Here is a 13,570-nt window from a genome sequence, read left to right as displayed (position 1 = left end):
CTTTTCAAAAGGTATTTAAACTCGTCTCATCTGCCATTTCTTGTGTCCATAGCAACCGGACAGAAAGGTGTTCAAGTGCCCGTCACTCAAAACAACAAAACCTAAATCCCGTCCAACCCCCCCACGAGTGCTTTCTGGATGTGCATGTGCCTACCCGCGCTGCTATTGGACATTTTATTCTGAGGGGAGACGCTGTAAACCCAGCAGACCCTGCCCACTCTGTCTCTGTCAGTCGTCTGAAACAGCTCTTGATTGGCTGTGAGGAAATACGGCAGCATCTGATTGGGCGGTTGAGGGAAAGGGGGCGGAGATGGAACACGGTGGAATCAGTTGGTGAGAAGGCAAGGCAGGGTCAGACTAACTCAGGTGGCATAAGGGCCGAAGAGGATGAAGATGACTCATCTTCATCAGAGAAGTAAAAAAAAAAAAAAATAGAGACAAGAAACCGATTGGACCGGCTCTTGTTTTTCAGTTTTTGCCCTTTCAATAATCATCGCTGTTTATATTATAATTAGAAAGAAATCTTCTCAGCTAAGTCAAAAGATGAGGGTATTTTGTCCAATCAGAAAGCAGGCCTAAGGAGACAGGAGCACCCTCTGTATGGTCGGAAGAAAACGATTGCATCCGGTTTTCAGGGGAAATGGAAAGCGAGCCGGTGACGCGACTTCCACTTTTGGACGTTAGCAATCTTAACTCCTCCTCCAAATGGAGGAGATTGGTTCAACAGTGCAGAAGAGAACCTCCCCCAACATTTTTTTTCTTTCTTCTCTCCCATCAGTTTAGAACAGGACAGTTAGGGAAATGTGTTTGGAGGTCCTGACCATCACACACATCGTGACACATCCAGCATGTTGCCTCAGCTACATCCAGCCGTCAATCAACAACGCGCCGTTAAAGAGGAAGTGACCTCACAGGAAATGATCCTTTACATATCATACAGCAGGGTGGCATTCAGCTTCTCCCAGCAGTCATGTTGCTGGAGAAACTGTTAGGGTTAGCCACCTGCCACCAGCGTACAGAGAAGACTGAAGACTCTCTTTAACGCAGAGAAGACTGAAGACTCTCTTTAACGCAGAGAAGCATGAAGACTCTATTCAACTCGACTTTTAACTCGACTAGTCAAACAGATGAAGTAATTTCGCTGGCCTCCTCAATAATGTTTGTTTGTTCGTGCGACAGCCAGTGAGAATCTAAGGAGTGTGCCATGTCGGGAACGCAATGTAACAATTCCAAGAGCGTGTTTTTGTTTGTGAAACGTTTTGAAGGCGGCGCCGACGCAAAGCTCACACAGACACTTCCACAAAAACACTGGAACCTGTGCAAGCCGTCGGTGGGTCGGGTCGAAACAGGGTTTGCTGAATGTTTATAGGGTGTATTTTGTTGACGTGTGTACGACTGTGTGCATCTGTGTACGTGCGTGAGGGAGTGTAAGAAGATGTACTGTACAAGCAAACCTGTTTCTAGTACCTTAGTGGTCCCAATTGCACCTGTATGCCCCAACCCTACTGGTACCAAGACTAGAGGCTGCATCAGCACTATCAACATCACCTACAGTGCATTCTGGTCTACTCACACATACAATCGATTGGACACGGTTTACCACGACATCTGAATCTAACCTGACCCCAAACCCTCAGTCAACCTTGTTCAATTCCACAGAAGCAAACGTTAATGCACAGAAGGGTCTGTGTGAAACTACTGCAGTGTGTGTCTGGCTGTGTGTGTTTTTTTTTTCTATACTTGTGGGGACCAGAAGTCTCCACAAGAATAGTAAACAATCAGAAATTTGACCAACTGGGGACATTTTGTTAGTCCCCATAAGTATAGTTCTATGGGGTTAAGGTTTGAATTATGGTTTGGGGTTAAGGTTAGGTTTTGGGGTTAGGGGAGGGAAAATAGGATTTTGAAAGGGAATCTGTTTTGTGTCCCCACAAGGCTAGTTAAACATGACTGTTTGTGCATGTGTGCACCCTGGCCTTGAATGGGGGTGAGGATGCGCTTGACTTTGTGTGTGTGTGTGTGTGTGTGTGTGTGTGTGTGTGTGTGTGTGTGTGTGTGTGTGTGTGTGTGTGTGTGTGTGTGTGTGTGTGTGTGTGTGTGTGTGTGTGTGTGTGTGTGTGTGTTACAGACTGGGTAAGAGAGAAGTAAAAAATATCACTTTTCAGAAATGCTATCTGTAAATGATAACAATGGAAATTTAGAAAATGCTTTTATGCTGTGGATAATATGGTTATTGAGATGCAATAGTAACGAAAACAATGAGAACAAGAATTTTGCAGTATTTAATTAAAACGTGTTTTTGTATAAGAAGACTTGTTATTTTGCCTTCTTGAATATGGAGTACTGCTTTCTGATTCTGGACAGAGTCACTGATATCACACAGAGCATGGACCTTCACACTGTGGACGTTCAGGGGAATTATGGATGCTATTTATACACACACACACACACACACACACACACACACTGAGGCCATACAGTAAGAAGTCCAGTCACTCTAACCACAATTATGCAGCCATTTCCTCTCCCAGACCTGTCTCAGCAGGAGTGATGGAGGGAAGAACAGGGAGGTATAACGATGGAACGAATGGCAAGAGACAGAGAAACAGAGAGAGGAATACAAAACTGTGGTAAGGTTGGCAGATTGCATGTCACTAAAGAGTTGAGGAGATTACAATGTGGTCACACATTGCAATCGCACATTGTTTTGAAGAACGGAGTGAACTCGAGGGTTCCATTCCAAATGACACCCTATTCCCTATGCAGTGCACTATTTTTGACCAGTAGTGCACAAGGGAATAGGGTGCCATTTGGGACGTAGTCTATGAGATCCCCTTAATCTGCCCCTCCCCCTATACTAACCCCATACCTGCTCCTCCCTCTACTACCTCGTTTCATAACCTCAATGCTCGTAGCCTCAGCCCCCTTTATGTAACCGTATCAGTATCACGTATTTACCAACACGGCTGCTACAGTATGTGCCAACATAAATCCACTCACACACACACACACACACACACAAAGATGCACTCACGGAGAGACACACACAGCGAGAGAGTGAGACCCACCCACACATCATTTGGAAGATAAACACAGCCATACAAACACACACCAAGACAATGGTCCGAGTGCCTCTCACTTCTCGCCTGGGAAACAAAAACTTAATTCACATCCACTTCTTTTTCTGCTCCCTCCTGGAGCCAGTCCAGAAGTATATATATATATATATATATTCTGATAACCACAACCTCAACATCTCACTGCTCAGTGTTCAGGGCCCATCTCCCAAAGCATCTCAAGAGTAGGAGTGCTGATCTAGGATCAGTTTAGCCTTTAAGATCATATTCATGAGATTATAAACTGATCCTAGATCAGCACTCGTACTCTGAGGCGCTTTGTGGATACTGGGGCCCAGACATCCAGACCAGCAGGCTTGCCTTGTTGAATGGACTGTTCCTGTTGGAATAGTACCGTGGTGTGTTGCCCTTCAATTATCACAGTATAAAACCATTTACTGTTTGCACTTCCATTTTAAAAGTGTGATCAGCATAAAGTAAAGCCCTGGCATATTCTCTTTTACAGAATTTAGCAGACGCTCTAATTCAGAGCGATTTACAGTGGTTTTAATACTGGTCCTCCGTGGGAATTGTAAGCCACAACCCTGGCATTGCAAGTCCCGTGCTCTACCAAGTGAGCCACACAGGACACCCATTTAGTCTAACCCAGGATGTTGACTGCTGAGAGGTCTAGGAGGTATGTTCTGTACTGGAGCACACTTCTGCCATTGTCTTCAACTAAAGAGGTTCTCCCACCTAAAGCTTTCACCAACTTCATATATTCATTCCATTACTCTCGGTTTCTAATCAGATTTCCTCCCGTCCCTCCCTAGCCCTGAGCATTATTCAGGTAAACGCTAAAACTGATCTTAAAGCTGGTGTGTGTGTGTGTGTGTGCGTGTGCATGTGCGTGTGTGTGTGTGTGTGTGTCCAGCATGGTCAGTAGTAGGGTGGCGTGACTGAGACCAGAGTGTCAGCTGCTCATCACATCAAAGGGTTGTGTGCCTTCCTGAAAGCCCCTTGTCAACACACACACACACACACACCCTTGTTCCTGAGACCCCCCGTCTGCCTCCCCGTGCTCCTCACGCTAAACAATTGTCAGGTAGGGCGGGCATGGTTGGTCGGTGTCCCCAAGGACTGCAGGGAGACAAAGGGCCCACCGCACAGAGAGACCGACAGGAAGAGGTCCCCCACTTATCCTACAGTGACCAGTCACACATGCACGCACACACACATCCAAAAGCAGCAGTAAGCTACACAGTCATTGACACATACAGTGCCTTCAGAAAGTATCCACACTCCTTTACTTTTTCAAAAAAAATAAAAAATTGTGTTGCAAAGAGGGATAAACATTTATTTAATCCTCTTTTTTTTCAACAATCCACCCAAAATACTATGTAATGTCAAAGTGGAAGAAAAATTCTAGCAATTGTTAAAAAAAAATAAAACAATAATAATAAAACAAATATATCTTGATTAGAAAAGTATTCGACCCCGAATTACCTTTGGCAGTGATTACAGCTGTGAGTCTTTCTGGGTAAGTATCTTAAGATCTTTGCACACTTGGATTGTACAATATATTTGCACATTATTTTTTTTTTTAATTCTTCAAGCTCTGTCAAGTTGGTTGTTGATCATTGCTAGACAGCCATTTTCAAGTTTTGCCATAGATTTTCAAGCCAATTGAAGTCGAAACTGTAACTAGGCCACTTAGAAACATTCAATGTCATCTTGGTAAGCAACTCCAGTGTATATTTGACCTTGTGTTGTAGGTTATTGTCCTGCTGAAAGGTGAATTTGTCTCCCAGTGTCTGGTGGAAAGCAGACTGAACCGGGTTTTCCTCTAGGACTTTGCCTGTGCTTAGCTCTATTCAGTTTATTTTTATCTTTAAAAAAATCCCCAGTCCTTGCCCATAACAAGCATACCCATAACATGATGCAGCCACCACCATGATTTAAAATACATACATAACGCTTTGTATTCAGGACATGAAGTTCATTTATTTTTTGCAGTTTTACTTCAGTGCCTTACTGCAAACAGAATGCATATTTTGGAATATTTGTATTCTGTACATGCTTCCTTCCTTGCACTGTCATTTTGGTTAGTATTGTGGAGTAACTACAATGTTGTAACTGTTTTAAAGTCACCATTGGCTTCATGGTTAAATCTCTGAAAGCTTTCCTTCCTCTCTGGCAACTTAGTTGTGAAGGATACCTTTGTCTTTGTAGTGATTGATACACCATCCAAAGTGTAATTAATAACATCACCATGCTCAAAGGAATATCCAATGTCTTTTTTTTAGAGACATCTGCCAATAGTTGCGAGGCATTGGAAAATCTTCCTGGTCTTTGTGCTTTGAGTCTGTGTTTGAAATGTACTGCTCGACTGAGGGACCTTACAGATAATGTGTGTGTGGGTTACAGAGATGAGGTAGTCATTCAAAAATCATGTTAAACACTATTATGGCACATCGAGTGAGTATATGCAATTTATGTGACGTAAGCAAATTGTTACTCCTGGACTGATTTAGGCTTGCCATAACAAAGGGACTGAATAGTTATTGACTCAAGACATTTCAGCTTTTCATTTTTAATTCATTTGTAAAAAAAATAATAATAATAATAATACTGACATTATGGGTTATTGTGTGTAGACCAGTGACAAAACAATCTACATTTAATCAAGTTTAAATCCAGGCTGTAACAAAACAAAATGTGGAACAAGTAGAGGGGTGGGAATACTTTCTGAAGGCACTGTACATGGAGAACATTCACACCCCTAACATCAACACTACTGTAACATATTTAGAGTCAGAGATTCTAAGCACATTTATAAAGCCTATCCAAACACAAACCAAGTGGAAACTAAAGGGGCATTACTGTAGAGGCATAACATTTTTTTGAAACATTGGAAATGTTGTTCAAAAAAAACACTGATAACCAAACTCAACACGTAACTTCTAACTACAATTGACCACATTTCGTTTCCATCAGAATGCATGGTCCCCAAAATGGTTGCCCACACGTGCGTAACAGCCGGGCACAGCAATAAAGCAGCACAGACTCTACACTGAACCTTCTAGAAAAAGTTGATAGCTTCACCGTGTCCAAGGGTTGTTTTTATACCTTTCACATGTTCCCCACTAATTCGGGTCCTAGGAGAAACCCTGACACACAAACCATTTCAAACCCTAAAACTGTTTCATTGGCCCTATGATAATGGAATCCGTTTTGTAGTCTAGCGATGCCATCTGGTGGCTGAATGAGCTAAACACAAGGTGCAGGTAAAGTAGAAGGAAGTTAACAGGATGCGCCTAGAGAGGAAATCTGGTAGTAAAGGAGAAACAGCCTACGTTAAACATTTACAAAATAAAATACACATTTCATAAAGGAAGATTATGGCACGGTTTATTTTACGATAACAAACGCTGGACGGCGCTACAACAGTATGTTTGCACGGGAGCACCGCCTCCTTTCCGTATGTCGTTTGCAGTGTGAAAGTTCACAGGGCATGCAAAGGTCGTGTTGTGTTTTTAGCGAGCTATGGCTGCCTTGAGTTGGTTTACGTGCAGACAGCTGCCGCGTATTGCAAATCAGTTCGCCTGGGTTGTGAAGCACGTCAGGCCTCAGTACCTCGGGGGACTGCCGGTGAGGAGAGTCCACGGGTCGTCGCGGAAATGGGTGTCTGAGAAGGGGCCATGGGGCAAGGCTCGGATGCCAGAGTATCATCTTCTGACAGAACTCGATAAGGCGGATGCCTTGGTAAGTTCAAAGGGACGGTAAAGTCTTGCCATTCTAGAAGATGATGTGCGACTTGATTCGCCTTGTTGCTTTTCCAAATGACTTGAATGTACTCCTGCGTTACAGAAAGGATCTGTGTGTGCGGACATGAACCACCTTTCTAAATCACTGCTATTTTTGTTTTGCTCTGCAGATGCTGAAAAAGTCCCACGAAACTGGTAACTGCACATTTAGATTAGGAAGAGGTTCAAAGACCTAGGCTATTTATTGAATTACTTTGCTATGCATTTTGCTAGAATTCCTGTTCTGTTCTAGGGTTCCTGTCTTGGTTCCGGAACGGACTCCTGGCCACCGGGATCGGGGTCATCGCTTTCGTCCAGAGTGATGTGGGACGAGAGGCAGGATATGGTAAGGAGACTAGGAGGGCCAGGGATGTGGCTCTATATTCTATTGGAGCAAAGCATAATTATGAGAAAATACCTTAAAGGTTACTGAAACACACCCATTATAAACACAAGTTACTTCTTTAGGTCATCCACCCCTCTCTCTCGCTCTCTCTCTCTCTCTCTCCCCCCACCCCCAGCCTTCTTCATCCTGGGTGGTGTGTGTGTATCGTTCGGCGGGGCGTCCTACGTGGGCAGCCTGTTTTCGCTGAGGAGGATGATGCTTCTCTCCCTGCCTGCCGTGCTGCTGAATGTTGCTGTGGTGAGCAGCGTCGCCCTCTTCTGGCTGTGTGCGGTATCTCTCTACATCGGACGCCTGGAGGTGGAGATTATACATGAGGAGGACGAGGACGATGACGGAAAGGAGTGTCCAGACTGTCGGGACCGCGCCAACCACTCCCATGGCAACCGGCACCACGGCAGCAACAAAGGCCAAGACAAGTAGAGAGTGTGTGGCAAAGGTGACGAGATGTGTGTGTGAGTGAGTGAGTGAGTGAGAGAGAGGACTGAGAGGAAGTGTGTATGACATTCAAAGAGATGGGGGGAATAAAGGGGATCAGTGAAAGGCATGATTGATTTGGATGGTGGTGGTTTGCTGACCTCTGATATTAATTTGTGTGGGTGGGTGATTGTGTTAAATTGCTGGGATAAAGAGTTAATTTTTAGTTCATAATATCAATGTTAGATTTTTTTTTTTAAATTGTAGTTTTATTTTGCACAGGCACTCTGTGAGAGTGCCTCGTTTGAGTTGATTTACTCCTGATCATGTTTACTTTATGAATCAAAGTGCCCTGTACAATTCCTAAGCCATACTCTGAGCAAGCTCATGCTGTGTTCATCTAAATATGGTTTTGATTGATGTAAAAAAAAAAAAAACTTACAAAATTATCAGTTTATTCTATATTTATTACAAAGGAGTACTTGGATTCTCTGTAGTAATCCATGCTGGTGATGTAGAATGAGGAGATGTAGCCCATGTTGCAGTGTTGAATGGATGAACTAGCGCTATGTGAATTTGCGATATAATGTATAAATACTGTAGGTAAGTAATCAGCAATGGTCTATATTTGTGTAATCGATTTTCTGTGTGTAAAAGTCTGGGTTTTTCTTATGTGTTCTGTATCTTAGATTGAGACGTTTCTTTTAACCCATAAAGGCTTTGGCTTAAAAAAAAATTCCAAAGGGTTTTGTGATTCAATATACTTTTGTCACAAAGCAAATGACAACAACTACAAAAAATGGCAAAGTGCTATAAGTTTTAATTATTTTTATTTAAACATGTTCAATGCAATCTTGATAGTGGATTTCTATAGAATAGTTTAGTTTTAACTGTAAAGTATCGTTGTTTCATACCTTTACTCAATCGAGGCTTGAAAGCTGCAGCCACAGCGTAATCAAAATTACCACCCTGAACCTCTTGTCTTTTTGGAGAGATTTTAGTGAGAAACTATAACATTTGTATAACACGTGTGTTTGTGTGAGATGGACATTTACAGTGCATTTGGAAACTATTCAGACCCCTTGACTTTTCCCACATTTTGTTACGTTACAGCCTTATTCTAAAATATATATATATATATTTTAAATCCCCCTCGTCAATCTACACAATACTCCATAATAACAAAGCAAAAACAGGTTTTTAGACATTTTTGCAAAAAAATAGATAATTATTTTACACATTTGCATAAGCGTTCTGACCCTTTACTCAGTACTTTGTTGAATCACCTTTGGCAGCGATTACAGCCTCGAGTCTTCTTGGGTATGACGCTATAAGCTTGGCACACCTGTATTTGGGGAGTTTCTCCCATTCTTCTCTGCAGATCCTCTCAAGCTCTGTCAGGTTGGATGGGTAGCGTCGCTGCACAGCTATTTTCAGGTCTCTCCAGAGATGTTAGATCCAGGCTCTGGCTGGCCCACTCAAGGACATTCGGAGACTTGTCCCGAAGCCACTCCTGCATTGTCCTGGCTGAGTGCTTAGGGTCGTTGTCCTGTTGGAACCTTTGCCCCAGTCTGAGGTCCTGAGCGCTCTGGAGCAGATTTTCATCAAGGATTTCTCTAGTTTGCTCCTTTCATCTTTCTGTCGATCCTGACTAGTCTCCCAGTCCCTGCCGCTGAAAAACATCCCCACAGCATGATGCTGCTTCATCGTAGGGATGGTGCCAGGTTTCCTCCAGACGTGACGCTTGGCATTCAGGCCAAAGAGTTCAATCTTGGTTTCATCAGGTGAGAAAATCTTGTTTGTCATGGTCTGAGAGTCCTTTAGGTGCCTTTTGGCAAACTCCAAGTGAGCTGTCATGTACCTTTTACTGAGGAGTGGCTTCCGTCTGGCCTGATTGGTAGAGTGCTGCAGAGTTGGTTATCCTTCTGGAAGGTTCTCCCATCTCCACAGAGGAACTCTGGAGCTCTGTCAGAGTGACCATCGGGTTCTCGGTCACCTCCCTGACCTAGGCCCTTCTCCCCCGATTGCTCAGTTTGGCCGGGGGGACAGCTCTAGGAAGACTCTTGGTTCCTCCAAACTTCTTACGTTTAAGAATGATGGAGGCTAGTGTGTTTTTGGGGACCTTCAATGCTGCAGACAATTTTTGTGGTACCCTTCCCCAGATCTTTGCCTCGACACAATCCTGTCTCAAAGCTCTATGGACAATTCCTTCGACTTCATGGCTTGGTTTTTGCTCTTACATGCACTGCCAACTGTGACCTTATATTGACAGGTGTGTGCCTTTCCAATCAATTTAATTTACCACAGATGGACTCCCATCAAGTTGTAGAAACATCTCAAGGATGATCAATGGAAACAGGATGCACCTGAGCTGAATTTTGAGTCTCGTAGCAAAGGGTATGAATACTTATGAAAATAATTGTTTTCAGTTTTTGTTTTTTTGTTTTTTGCACAAAAAAAAGGAACTGTTTTTGCATTGTTATATTATGTGTAGATTGACGAGGAAATGTTAGCATTTATCAATTTTAGAATCAGGCTGTAACGTGGAGAAAAGTAATCAGGTTTGAATACTTTACGAATGCACTGTAGGTATGGTTATCCTCTAGCCTGATCCACCATCCTGACCTGACCGCTGCGCTACAGAACATTAGCATGCGAGACCTGGATGGTGGAACGCGGCGAGTTAGTCGCTAGAGATAATCTGTATGGAGTTGCAATGTGATGTATTTGATTTCTGCATGGCCTTCAGTACAACTTACTGTATATCATTAGACTTCATGTATGAATATGTACATAAACACAGTTACAAAATCAAACTGGTGTTGTGTGTTTGACCCCTACGTGAAAAGACTAATGTATGTTTGTGGTCGATACTTAAAGGTGCTATGCAGGATTTCTTGAATTTTTGCATTGTAATTTCAGGAAAAGTATTTAATATATTTTGAGCTAATAGTGGAATGATTGTTTTTCCGCAATATTACTTACCCACCGGTATTGTGATATTCGCTTATTGATTTCTCCCTCCGGAGCGGAATCTGTTTTTGACTTAGTGGCTGTGTTATCTAGTGGAAGTCGCTCTAATTTCCTTGGTTGATAAAATTCTACATCGTTCGCTCAATTTCAGTTTATGTGCGAAAACAAGCACTGAATAGTGTAGGGAGTCATTGTACCATCTAAATTGCTGTAAAATTATATTTTCAACAACAATTTTTTTTCTAAGCTGTTGGACCAAAACAACTTGCGCGTTGTAATTTCCTTTGTGTAGCCCCTTTTTAAAGAGATCAGAATGTTGCACAATCAAATGTAGGCTTATCAGATGTGACACCATAGAAATGGAGTAAGAATATTAAACCAAAATGGCTGACATTCCCTTCATTTAAAACCGTGTTGTGTCGTTCGTTTCACTCAACCAAGCATTGATGCCATGTATTCCTCCCATCCTCCTCTCTGGGTACACTACACACAGAGCAGCACCTCAGTGCTGTCTGGATAACACCGGGAGGGTGACGATAGTGATCACTTAATAGGTTACTGCCCAGGTGTGGGTTATCTCTCTCATCCATTGATTCATTCACTGGAGAGGTGAGAAGGTTTGGGTCGAGGCATGAGCTGCTGAGACTCTCCTCTCTGTCCTGAGGTCAGATGCCCATCCGCTTTTTCGATTAATCCTACTTTTTCTCTCTCTACATCAGTCTGTGTCACTCAGGTAAACTCCAGTGCATCTAACCCTCCCTCTCCTCTTCTCTTTCCTTCTCTCTCTCTCCCCACCACTCCAACCCAGGCGTTTTGGCGCAGTTAGTTTCTCATGCAGGGTGTGTCGGTGCTGCATCCTGCCACCCTCCCACCTCCCCTCCTCCTCGGCTGCGTCTGACTGCGCAGGCGGCACTGCTTGGCATGCAGGCGGCTCCTGGGGCCTGGCGCGTCTAAAGGGCATGGCTACCCAGCAGCACGCGTCCACACTGACAAACACCCGGACCATGGACTGACTCACAACACCATCACCAACCTACCTCACGGCACCATGGCAGGTTATAGATGAGCATATTACCCTCCACTCACAATCTGGACAGAATAGAGGAGGGGAGGGGGATGGGGCTGTGGCAGTGAAAGACTGAGTGGAACAGGCGGTGTGGATGGGGATGGAGAGACTGAAGGAGGAGGGTTAATAGTGTTAAAGGAGAGGAGAGGTGGTGGGGCAAGTAGAGAGGAGGTGGTAAGTGTGGTGTAGTTGGGGAGAGGATGGAGGGAGGAGAGGGGATGTAAAGGTCTAGTAAAGGAACCTTCAGATCTCACTCATGTTTCCCCTAATGTTTTCAGTTTCAGTGTCAGGATCATGTGCGAAGGTATTTCCCTAGAGACTGCCCTTCCACTCAGGGGCTGAGATAACAGAGCATTCCGTATTTTTACCCCTGGACTTTTTCAAATTGTACAGCCTTGTTCTAAAAATGATTAAATAAAATGTTTCCCCCAATCTACACACAATACCCCATAATGACAAAGCGAAAATAACTTAATTGGACTCTGTAAACTGGAAACCATATATCCTGAGGCTGCATTTATTGTAGCTGGGGATTTTAACAAAGCTAATCTGAAAACAAGGCTCCCTAAATTTTATCAGCATATATAATGTGTGACCCTGGCTGGCAGCATTCTGGATCATTGCTACTCTAACTTCCGTGACGCATACAAACCCTCCCTCGCCCTCCTTTTGGCAAATCTGACCACAACTCCATTTTGTTGCTTCCAGCCTATAGACAGAAACTGAAACAGGAAACGCCCGTGCTCAGGTCTGTTCAACGCTGGTCCAACCAATATGATTCCACACTTCTAAATTGCTTCGATCACGTAGACTGGGATATGTTCCGGATAGCCTCAGACAACACATTGATGTATACACTGAATCGGTGAGCGAGTTTATTAGCAAGTGCATCGGTGATATTGTACCCACAGTGACCTTTAAAACCTTCCCCAACCAGAAACCGTGGATTGATGGCAGCATTCGCACAAAACTGAAAGCACGTACCACTGCTTTTAATCATGGCAAGGAGACCTGAAACATGACCGAATACAAACCGTGTAGTTATTCCCTCCGAAAGGCAATCAAACAAGCTAAGCGTCAGTATAGAGACAAAGTAGAGTCACATTTCAACGGCTCAGACACAAGACGAATGTAGCAGGGTCTACAGTCAATCACGGATTACAAAAAGAAAACCAGCCCCATCGCGGCCAACGTGAGTAAAACATTAAAACGTGTTAACCCTCGCAAGGCTGCCAGTCCAGTCCTTAGCCGCGTACTCAGAGCATGAGCAGACCAGCTGGCTGGCGTGTTTACGGACATATTCAATCCCTATCCCAGTCTGCTGTTCCCAAATGCTTCAAGAGGGTCACCATTGTTCCTGTTCCCAAGAAAGCTAAAGTAACTGAGCTAAACAACTATTGTCCCATAGCACTCACTTCCGTCATCATGAAGTGCTTTGAGAGACTAGTCAAGGACCAAATCACCTCCACCCTACCTGATACCCTAGACTCACTACAATTTGCTTACCGCTCCAATAGGTCCACAGACGACGCAATCACACTGCACACTGCCCTAACCCATCTGGACAAGAGGAATACCTATGTAAGAATGCTGTTCATCGATTACAGCTCAGCATTTAACACCATAGTACCCTCCAAACTCATCATTAAGCTTGAAACCATGGGTCTCGACCCCGCCCTGTGTAACTGGATCCTGGAATTTGAAGGGCCACCCACAGGGTAGGAAACAACATCCTCAACACTGGGGCCCCACAAGGGCGCGTTCTCAGCCCTCTCCTGTACTCCTTGTTCAACCATGACTGCGTGGCCATGCACGCCTCCAACTCAATCATCAAGTTTGCAGACGACAC

General features: G+C 43.9%; 2 protein-coding genes across 2 annotated transcripts in view; both read left to right on the top strand.

Annotated features, from left to right (window-relative positions):
• LOC139385641 (uncharacterized) overlaps positions 1–2,107 on the top strand; it is a 33,970-nt gene extending 31,863 nt beyond the window's left edge. The window contains exon 6 of the mRNA XM_071130873.1: positions 53–2,107. Within this exon, the coding sequence (XP_070986974.1) occupies positions 53–105 (53 nt within the window). The 3' untranslated portion in view covers positions 106–2,107. The remainder of the gene's footprint in view (positions 1–52) is intronic.
• Positions 2,108–6,555: 4,448 nt separating this feature from the next.
• LOC139386195 (transmembrane protein 160-like) lies at positions 6,556–10,498 on the top strand. The gene is made up of 4 exons (XM_071131667.1): positions 6,556–6,821; positions 6,994–7,018; positions 7,116–7,208; positions 7,384–10,498. The coding sequence occupies exons 1-4, from the start codon at positions 6,603–6,605 to the stop codon at positions 7,686–7,688; spliced, it is 642 nt and encodes a 213-aa protein (XP_070987768.1). The 5' UTR covers positions 6,556–6,602; the 3' UTR covers positions 7,689–10,498.
• The last annotated feature ends 3,072 nt before the right edge of the window (positions 10,499–13,570 follow it).

The sequence above is a fragment of the Oncorhynchus clarkii genome, chromosome 27 (assembly GCF_045791955.1).
Source record: "Oncorhynchus clarkii lewisi isolate Uvic-CL-2024 chromosome 27, UVic_Ocla_1.0, whole genome shotgun sequence".
Classification (NCBI taxonomy): domain Eukaryota; kingdom Metazoa; phylum Chordata; class Actinopteri; order Salmoniformes; family Salmonidae; genus Oncorhynchus; species Oncorhynchus clarkii.
Note: the sequence above shows the minus strand (reverse complement) of the source record. Positions and strands in the feature narration are given on the sequence as shown.

Bases quoted from the DNA above. Each gene is read 5' to 3' on its own strand.
- LOC139386195 (XM_071131667.1), top strand. From the start codon at position 6,603: ATGGCTGCCTTGAGTTGGTTTACGTGCAGACAGCTGCCGCGTATTGCA. The intron at 6,822-6,993 runs GTAAGTTCAAAG...TTTGCTCTGCAG, and splicing joins TCGATAAGGCGGATGCCTTG to ATGCTGAAAAAGTCCCACGA. The intron at 7,209-7,383 runs GTAAGGAGACTA...CCCCACCCCCAG, and splicing joins GGGACGAGAGGCAGGATATG to CCTTCTTCATCCTGGGTGGT.